This window comes from Coregonus clupeaformis, chromosome 8 (assembly GCF_020615455.1).
Source record: "Coregonus clupeaformis isolate EN_2021a chromosome 8, ASM2061545v1, whole genome shotgun sequence".
NCBI lineage: Eukaryota > Metazoa > Chordata > Actinopteri > Salmoniformes > Salmonidae > Coregonus > Coregonus clupeaformis.
The window spans coordinates 30,201,954-30,212,117 of record NC_059199.1 but is presented as its reverse complement, the minus strand read 5'-3'; the positions used below and the strand labels follow the sequence as shown (position 1 = coordinate 30,212,117).

General features: G+C 47.0%; 1 protein-coding gene across 2 annotated transcripts in view; it reads right to left on the bottom strand.

Moving 5' to 3' along the window:
* Positions 1 to 747: 747 nt before the first annotated feature.
* The window catches only part of LOC121571557 (glutamate receptor ionotropic, kainate 5-like), an 83,223-nt gene continuing 73,806 nt past the window's right edge, over positions 748 to 10,164 (bottom strand). For both annotated transcript variants that reach the window (XM_041883086.2, XM_041883087.2), the window contains exons 17-21: positions 8,294 to 8,459; positions 7,758 to 7,983; positions 6,131 to 6,259; positions 3,955 to 4,076; positions 748 to 3,085 (exon numbers count right to left, since the gene is read on the bottom strand). In XM_041883086.2, the coding sequence (XP_041739020.1) occupies positions 2,432 to 3,085; positions 3,955 to 4,076; positions 6,131 to 6,259; positions 7,758 to 7,983; positions 8,294 to 8,459 (1,297 nt within the window). In that variant the 3' untranslated portion in view covers positions 748 to 2,431. The remainder of the gene's footprint in view (positions 3,086 to 3,954; positions 4,077 to 6,130; positions 6,260 to 7,757; positions 7,984 to 8,293; positions 8,460 to 10,164) is intronic.

The window sequence follows — 10,164 nt, the reverse complement described above, 5'->3', positions numbered from 1 at the left end:
GCACACAAAAACAAATATAGTACTTTGTCTATAGTTGTTTTTATTCCAAATACTTTAGTGTCTATGTTCTAAATAGTTCATAATTAAGTTATTAAGTTCATAATACTTTTAATAAGCACTGTAGTAAGGTAGTACAATAGTTCAGTTACAGTCTTTCTGTGTGTGTGTGCGTGTGTGTGTATGTGTGTCCCCTGAACATCTTGTAACGCCAAGGTAGTGGGTTCGATCCCCGGGACCACCCATACACAAAAATGTATGCACGCATGACTGTAAGTCGCTTTGGATAAAAGCGTCTGCTAAATGGCATATTATTATTATTATTATTCGGGGCTTGTGGGATAGTGCCAGTGCAGTGCCCAACATCCTGTGTGACAGACCACCAACGACACAACTAGAGATAGCAGGAACTGGTAACTTTGCGATTTGAAATCACTTGTATGTCCATGCACACATAGGCACGGACATATGCAAAGACACCAAATTCAGAAGTTTGTATACAGTTTTTTATTCCAAATAACTTTGTGTGTCTATATATTTAACATAAGAGGGCTGCGACCCTCCCACAGTACCCCACACTTCAATAGTAATGATAATAACAATTTAATCATAATAATATACATTTGTCATAATTTTCTTATTATAAACTGGGTGGTTCGAGCCCTGAATTCTGATTGGCTGACAGCCGTGGTATATCAGATCGTATACCATGGGTATGACAAAACATTTATTTTTACTGCTCTAATTACGTTGGTAACCAGTTTATAATAGCAATAAGGCACCTCAGTGGTTTGTGGTATATGGCCAATATACCATGGCTAATGGCTGCATCCAGGCACTCGTTGTGTCGTGCATAAGAACAGCCCTTAGTCGTGGTATATTGGCCATATACCACACCCCCTCGGGCCTTATTGCTTAAATAATCAATTTAGCACTGGTATAGAAATAAAAAATTAAAATGAAAAGCACTCTGACCCATCCTTTCCTCTGTACGTACGCACTCACACACACAAACGTATGACACCCATATGAATCACACAGAACACACATTAACACAGGTTTCCTCTTAACATTGGCCAGACAGAACTGTGCATTACATTTCTCCTGTTCTGCTTTGTATAACTATATATAATCATCATTTTGTCTCTTTTGTCATTCCCTTAACCTTGCTCTTTATATCCAGTTTCTTAAATTCTGATCTGTTTGAAGGATTCACAACGTATCGTGCTGTTAAACTGTGCTCTGTGGCTCTGTGGCTCTGTAATGTGATGGGGCACCGATACACTAACTCTGTCGTTAAATCTCTGTGGCAAAACTGGCTTGTTGTTCAGTGGAAAGCAAAGTCACACACTGCTACTGTAACAAGCCAACATGGACTGTAATATTGAGTCATTTGATCTGGGGTGTACTGTCAATATTTGTTTCAGAGATGGCCTCGGTTGACTATTGACCTTTGAACTTTGTTCCCAGGCTTGTGATTGGTGGGAAAGTGACCTCATTTGGTCATGATCTCCACATTGGCTTCTCGAGGATCTTTAATGACAAACCAAAAACATGAGTGAATAACTGCACAGTGACCAAGAAACCAATGTCGACAATAAAAATATATAACGAAAGAAAGAAAGATAGAAAATAAATTAGGCGAGTTAAACTCTGAGAGAAAGCAAATCGAGAACACAAAATCTTTTTTTTTGAATCCTCTGGTTTTACACGTCCCAGAATTCCAAAGTTTAAGCTCTTACAGCAGCTCTGGGAAAAAAGATGCATCTTCTTGCGAGAACCAACTTCTCTAAGCGCAAGAGTTTCTGTGTACGTGTGTCTGTGTGTGAAGTTTCTATGGTCCCCTGAACCTCTCCGGCGCTTGTGGGATAGGTCAAGTCCTCCCACCAGATCCCAGTGAAAGGGAGAGGGGTCAAAAGCCAAACCGGGCAGCTTGAACACACCTATGCATACTGTGGAACGGTCACCACATGGTCTCTCAATGCACCGTAGGCAGCTAACGGTCATGTGTGGTCAAAAGTCATTTTCTACTCCATAGACAGCCTGTGGCACAGCACATCAAAGTGGAGACCATCGGTTGGTTTAGCATGCCCATCTCTCTACAGACTTGGAGCTGTGGCAGAAGAGCATAGACCAGCGAGGGAGCAACAAGAGGGCCTCTCCTGATGTCTCTCAGTGTCTGAATATACCATCTAGTCCAGTTTGAACCAGTCTCCTGTTTTAGCAGGACTCCTGGTTTAAGACGACTGTGTTGACTGTGTTGGTATCTGGAGAATAAACCCTTTGCCACCCCCTCAAACGGGTCAGTGTGGTTTGATCCTGACGTGTCAATACACTACAAGCTCACAGCCCCCTCCGCGTTTCTCTGTAAATACCCTGACCTTCGACTTTTAACCCTGGACTCTTGTCACATGTCTGACCCCTCCGTCCCTCCTCAGTCTTGTTTCCCGAGCAGCAGGTCTGTGGTGGGCGTCTTGGCCGGGGGTAAGGGCCGCGGAGGGGGTGTAGGCTTAGGTTTGGGCCTCCTGGGGCTCACTGTGCCGCAGCCGCCACCCTCGCTGTCGGTGTTGGTGGAGGAGGGGGGCGGGGGTGGCGGGAGGCGGGGCAGGGACAGGGAAGAGTGTGGGCCGAGGTGGGGCGGGATGCGTGAGCAAGACGATGCAGACCTCAGGTTCTGGATGCGCCGGCACTCCTGGCAGATCCGCACATGGGCACAGCTCCGGGAGGGTGGCGCCGTGGCAGCGGCGGGCGGGGGAGGGGGCGGCGTAGTGTTGGCGCCCAGATGGTCCTCCAGGAGGCGTGGTGGCCCCGAGCCCATGTCTGAGGCCCCGCCCCCTACGGCACCGCACGCCCCCCCTACTGCTCCACCTCCGCCCGTCAGGGGGCCCGAGCCACTGTAGAGCTTGCCGTTGCTGAGGCGCATCTCGCGGACTAGGCGGATGGGTCTTGGGACACCCAGCTGGAGGCGGGTGGGGTGGCGCAGGACGCCACCAGTGCTGGCCAAGGGCCGCCGGCGCCGAGAGCGTGAGCTCTTCTTACAGGAGATGGCGTTGCAGAACTCGGTCATCATCTCCTGACACACTGACACCTAGGAGAGAGAGAAGAGAAGTGTTAGAGAGAGGAAAGAGAGAGAGCGACAGAGAGATGGAGAGGAGGGATAGGGAGATAGAGAGAAAAGGGGATGATAGTGTGAATGTGGTAGAGCAAGAGGGAGAGAAAGAGAGAACGAAAGAGAGAGAGAAATCGTCTGAGGTTTACTAAACCTGTTGCACTGTTCAAATGCAGTGTGACCTCTGGGCAATGGAAATATGACTCATGAGTAGCTACCTCCAGTGACACTGACACATATTCAAAAGGATCTCAAATAGAGAATGAAGATAAAGATGGAGAGAGGGAGACAACTGAAACGGGAACCACAAAAACAAACAAAGCAGCAAGCGGAGATAAAGCAGGAAAGTCACAAACAGCATTTTACCCAGACGCCAATGAAATAAAAACGACACAAAGGACTAGCGGGCGGAATAACAATGACAAACACAGAGAGAGAGAGAGAGAGAGAGAGAGAGGAGTGAGGGATAGAGAACGAAAGACATGGGGAGAGAGTACTGAATCACAGACGGCCTAGAGAGAAAAACAAGTGGAAAAGAAAGCTACACGGGCCCCATGGCGCTTGCAACGCCAGGGTTGTGGGTTCGCTTCCCACGGGGGGCCAGTATGAAAAAATAAAAAATAAATACAATGTATGCACTAACTGTAAGTCGCTCTGGATAAGAGCGTCTGCTAAATGACTGAAATGTAAATAATGAAACGCAGACATCGACCATCACCCTCTGTTTGCTTGCAGCCATTTACACATCAACACGACGACGCCAAAGCACAACACCCGGGAGGTGTGTTGCCATAGTAACCTACTGGAGGCTTTCTGTGGTTTCGGCCGGGGCAGGAGTGAGGGCGTACCTCGTCTGTCTCTGCCGAGCGGCGGTTGGACCAAACAAACTCCATGATGGCCACGAACACGGCGATGATGAGGCCACAGATCAACACCACGAAAATACCCCCGATGTTCTCCATGCCCAGACCTGGGGAGGAACGGATGCATTATACACGCAGTTCTAACACACTGATAGAGGGGCAATGGTAGGGCTGTGTGTAGGCACATACACTGGCACACACATAGGGGAAGCACAGGCAAATGTGCACAAAGAAGCCTCCACAGGATCATCAGCTCCCTCTAATACTCTCTATTCAAAGCCTAAGGGGGAACCTTGCAGCATAATGTCCCCACAGAGAGTGGTGTGTGTGTGTGTGTGTGCAATTCAACGAGTCTGCATTAATTGACTTAATAAGCAACCACAAGAGTCACCTTTGGCTTTTCCTGTTCTATTTTTCAGACAGAATATTCAACATGAAGGTTTTATGTTTCTTATCTTCAAAATGTCTCATAAGGATGCTCTGAGCAAGTACCCTTGTTATGTCGAGTGTTTCAGACAAAGGCTCAAGTCTCACTGTTTTAACCTGAGGGCCCTTATTTATCCCATGGATGACTCAATATAAACTCGTACCACTGTGTCTGCGTCCCAAATGGTGCCCTATTCACTATATAGTGCAATACTTTTGACCCATCGGCCATCTGGTTGAAAGTAGTGCACTATATAGGGAATAGGGCGCCATTTGGGATGCACTCTATGTCTTATTGTAGGCTGCCTACGGTGCAACACACAAACAACATATAGCGTGCTATGTCTTCTTCTGTATCGTCCAGTCTGTTGCTTGTAGCTATCTAAGCATTTTTTATGGGAGAAAGGGTTGCAGATGTCAAAATGAAACTGCAGAAATGAAAATAAGAAATATTTCGGAAAAGGGGAAATGTCTACCACACAGGCAAGGAAAATATGTTTTTTTATTATATGCTTACACACACACACACACACACACACACACACACACAAACACACACACACACACAATGTAGACACTGATATCCCCCTGGTAAAAAGCAGTAATCATAACACTAATTAAATACATCTTCCAAATTTGGTTTGTTCTTAATGCCAAGTCCGTTTGCGATATTACAACAGCAAAGAAGTTATTGCAAACAACGAACACTGTTTTTTCCCCCTCAGATATCATTGCATGCGTGATAGAACAGGCGATTATGTACAGCACTTTTTTTTTCCCACGTAGCACTAGGCTCGTCACCTCTGCTTCGTCAACAAAACAAAAACAATAATAACGGTGGTGAGGTGGACAGTGACGCCGTTTCCCCCTACATCGGATTCCATCTTTAAAGTTGAGGCAAAATAAACCCGACATATTCACACACATAATCACAATTAGATCAAGTACACACATATCTAACAAATTGAATTTCCAACTGTGAGACATTGCGATGGGAATAGAATGGGCTACATTTACAGATTCACTTGTGTCCACTCTTCCGTGACACCAAAAAACATTGACTTTATCTAAGAAACAAGTGCTTACTACTACTTGAGGAAATGTTCACATTGTATTGTGTACAAATTGTATTTTGTACATAGTGTGCATTCTAATGTGACTGCATAGGAGCTGGTTTGGAACAAATGAACATTATCTCAGCAATTAGTATAGATTCTAATGGCAAAGTTTAAATGATGGTTGCTGGGAGTGCTGGGCGCTCATTAAAAAGATGAATGCGGGTGTCATTATAAATGTTTTAGAGCACCTCCAACACTAGGACCTGACGGAGATCCCTTCCTGGATGGAAATGTTGTGTATTTACTAGCCTAATTCAAGGTATGAATAATAATGCTGGGTTGTGAGGGTGTGTGAGGGTTAGTGTCCTACTTCCCCCCCAAGTGTTTCATTGGAGACCACTAGCCGTATGTATCAAGCGTCTCAGAGTAGCAGTGCTGATCTAGGATCAGGTGCTCCCTGTCCATGTAATCTTATTGTTTATGATCAAAAAGGAAAAACTGACCCTAGATGAGCAGTCCTACTCTGAAACGCTTAATACATAGGGCCCCTGATCATTAGCGCTGGTACTTTGACACGTCTCCCTTGCGAAAGAAGTCTTCTGACCTCAATGGGACTTCCTGGTTAAATAAAGGTTAAATCAAATAGAAACTACTGGCACAGGTGATGCTGTAACTACCCTTGGCTCGGTGGTCCTCCTCCTTGGGGCACTGCCCCCCCTCCCACCACCTCCTCTTCAGGATCTCCAGCCTGTTGTTCTCTGCCAGCTGCAACACTCCCAGAGTGATCTCCTCTTTAAACGGTGAGCCTGGGGAAGAGGTGGAGAGAGATAGAGGGCGGGAGGGAGGGAGAGAGAGAGAGTTACAGAGTGGGAGGAATGGAGAGAGGGAGAGAGAGAAACAGACAGATGAGGAAGAAGGGAGAGAAGGAGAGAAAGAGAGAGAGAACAATATTACTGTATTGTTAATTGTATTTACTATTAATTGTGTATCACCATGTCCTCATTATTGATTTAACTTCCTGTGTCCTTGCTTGGCAATAAAAGATAGTGACTTATCGTGACAATAAAGTTCATTGAATTGAATCAAATCGAATCAAGAAGGAGCGAGGAAGCAAAAGAGGATTGGGAGTAAAGAGGGCTTAACAAAGAAGTAGAGAGCAGGGTGATGGAGAAAGAAAGTGAGGGAGGGGGTGAGTGAGAGAGAGAGAGAGAGACATTTGTATAATTGGAACTCTGCACTACATGTGAGCCAACTGTAACCTTAGAAGATGGCATCCATGCTGTTGTGTCAATGCAGCAAAAACCAATTATGTAAGTAGGAGGTTGTAAGGTAGGCCAGCCAGATATACTGTTAATATGCAGTAATAGGCTAGTTAGCTGGGGTGGAACCTGGGGAAATCACTCTGGGAACTTCACAGATGGATCTCTGCTAACAAAGCTAACGAAATGTTAAATGTCAAAATGTTCCCCTTGAGATTTTGACTTTGGGACCTCTGTTCCAAAGCGTTCCACCCCAATTCCCCGCCTGGCTAATAGGGAAGGCGAAAGAGTTCACACATAGCTGGAGTAAAGACATATATATATATATATATATATATATATAAAAAAGGATCCAAGTCTGTCCTTGAGTCTATTGTTGAGAACCACCTGCTTGTGTAACATCAAGGTTGCAGAGGAAAAATCAACCGTAGCCATGGCGACGGTAGGTGATGAGATGTGTGTTATTTCTGACCTTTGGGCTGGAGGGCAACTTAAAGGCATGTTGATAAAAGAAAGAGGAAAAATGTTTCCCTGGTCAGTCCTTGAGCGAAATGGAATATCTTTGAGGCCTACTTTGATGTTTGGAAATTCTGGGAATTCTTGGGGGAAAAAAATATTTTCTATGGATTGGAATTCTTTGATGATGGTTTAGAGGGCTTAACAGATGAAAGAGATGAGGGATATGGTGGGAGGCTAAAACAGAGTGACCTGTCTGGTCATTTGCCCCAAGGCTATAATATGTAGCCAGGATTCAATCTGGGCCATGTGGGTTTGATATTAAAGTGGGCCTCCAGCAAGAACATGCAAGGTTACATTTGATCATCAAAATGAAATGAGACAGCGGGGATAAAGTCAAGGTGTAATAACATGGTAAATTAGATGGAATTGCATCAAATAAGACGAGAGCTCTTGGTGGTTTGGGTCGTAGCCCTTGGAGTCCAGCATGCCTTCTATCTGGGTGAAATACTCTCTCTCTCCCAGATCTACCCCATCCCTCTCTCCTTCCCTCATTCTCCCCCCCCCACCACACTCCCTCTCCACTCACCCAGGGGCATGCCGATGCCGTAGCCCTTGGTGTCGAGCAGACCTCCTATTTGGGTGAGGTTACAGTTGAGGCGGCGGTGGTACTCGTTCATGGTGCTCTCCAGCAGGAAGGCGTATTTAGAGTTGACCACGCGGGCGATGCCTTCTTCCGTGCTCTTCACAAACACACTGGGCTGCTTGGAATGCATGTAGTTCCACATGCGCTGGTACGTCTGGTAGCGGGAGTTCTGTTTATATGTGTGTTGAAGGTTGCCATGGCAAGAAAAGAAGGGGAAAATCCAAACGTTTTGTGATCCAGTGCGTCACAAACACACGTACCCCCACCAAATACACATGAACCCCCATCTTTCCTGCACCTCTCTCACACACACACACACACTTCCTGCAATTCTACACATATCGCAATGGGGCAGAGAGAAAAAATGCAGTTTTATAACTAATATTATGCTATTCTTCACATTTTGCAATGAGGCTAAGAGAATTTTTGCATTTTGAAAGGGGGGGTTGGGGGCGCCCACATACACACACAATCCCTACCATAAAGAAGGTCATGGTGGAGCCTCCTTGAATGGTGCCATACTGGATGTTGGTCTGGTCAGCCAGGTCGTCAGGCGACTCGATGGGCACCTCCATCCTCTGAACTGTAAGGAAAGCTGCCAGGTTGGCCGTGTAGGAGGAGATGATGATTAGAGTGAACGCCCACCTGGGAGGGAGGGACAGAGGACAGGCATATTATTACAAGTTACACTATGGAAAAGTTAAGCCTACTCCTGGGCTAAAAAGCCTATATGGTCTCAGTTGTTAGTCCAGAATAGTGTGGCAGAATTACGGTAGCTTTCTCAAAATTCGCAGGTTTTCGAGAAATCATGGTTGCATTTCCTACTTATTCACTCCTTATTCCCGACTGATTCTTGGAATCTTCCACCCAGGATTTCTGAAAAACCTAGGAAAATTGGGTAAGTTACCAGAATTTTGAAACCCTTGTCCAGAAATGGTCTTCATCTGTGTCCAGTACACCACCCCATTGTATTACACCTCAAAGTTTTGCTCTTGTTCTGAATCATTGTAAAGGTCAAATGTCAAATCGTTGAAATCTTTCCATTCACAGAGTGCTGTCTGATTCATGTTTTCATGTCAAAAGTTCCAGTTGAAAGCACTGATCTAATGGAACGTTTGTTGATTGTCTGAGCATCTACATAATTATCAAAAAAACGAACTTATTGTACTACTTTAACCTTTAGGTTGAACACAGTTTTATTCTGAACAGTGCATTGCAGTATCAAGACAATGTCACGATTGTCAAAAGGAGTGGACCAATGCGCAGCGTGGAATGCGAACATCTTTTATTATTATTCACCACACGAACGAAAACAACAAAACGATACGTGAAGTCCTTGGGTACATACACAAACCAACACGGAACAAGATCCCACCAACACAAATGCCCAAACGGCTGCCTAAGTATGGTTCCCAATTAGAGACAACAAGCAACAGCTGATTCACGTTGCCTCTGATTGAGAACCACCCCGGCCAACATAGAAACACATCAACTAGATCCTGAACATAGAAACACAAAACATAGACTCTACACACCCTGGCTCAACATAACAGAGTCCCAGAGCCAGGGTGTGACAGTACCCCACCCCCAAAGGCGCGGACTGCGACCGCGCCAAACATAAACCGAACAGGGGAGGGCCGGGTGGGCATTCCTCCTCGGTGGCAGATCCGGCTCCGGGCGTGACCACCACCCTCTAATAACCCCCCCGTAGTGCCCCTGGTCTGGTCCCGCTGGCTGGAGCTGGACTGGACATCGGTGGAGTGGATTGCTTAGGCTCCGGTGTGGAGCAGCTGACCGGTACCTGAAACCGGGCACGGGCTGTGCCGGACTGACGACACGCACCCCAGGCTTGGTGCGGGAAGCAGGAATGGGCCGGACCGGGCTGACGACGCGCACCCCTGGCTTGGTGCGGGGAGCAGGAACGGGCCGGACCGGGCTGACGATGCGCACCATAGGCTTGGTGCGGGGAGCAGGAACAGGCCGGGCCGGGCTGGCGACGCGCACCATAGGCTTGGTGCGGGGAGCAGGAACAGGCCGGGCCGGGCTGGCAACGCGCACCATTGGCTTGGTGCGGGGAGCAGGAACAGGCCGGGCCGGGCTGGCGACGCGCACATTGGCTTGGTGCGAGGGGCAGGAACAGGTCGGACCGGGCTGGCGACGCGCACCATTGGCTTGGTGCGAGGGGCAGGAACAGGCCGGACCGGGCTGTGGAGACGGACTGGAGGTCTGGAGCGAAGAGCTGACACAACCCATCCTGGCTGAATGCCTATCTTAACACACTCTGTGTGAGGCATCAGCACAGGACGTACAGGGCTGTGTACACGTACTGGCACAACAGCACGTGACACTG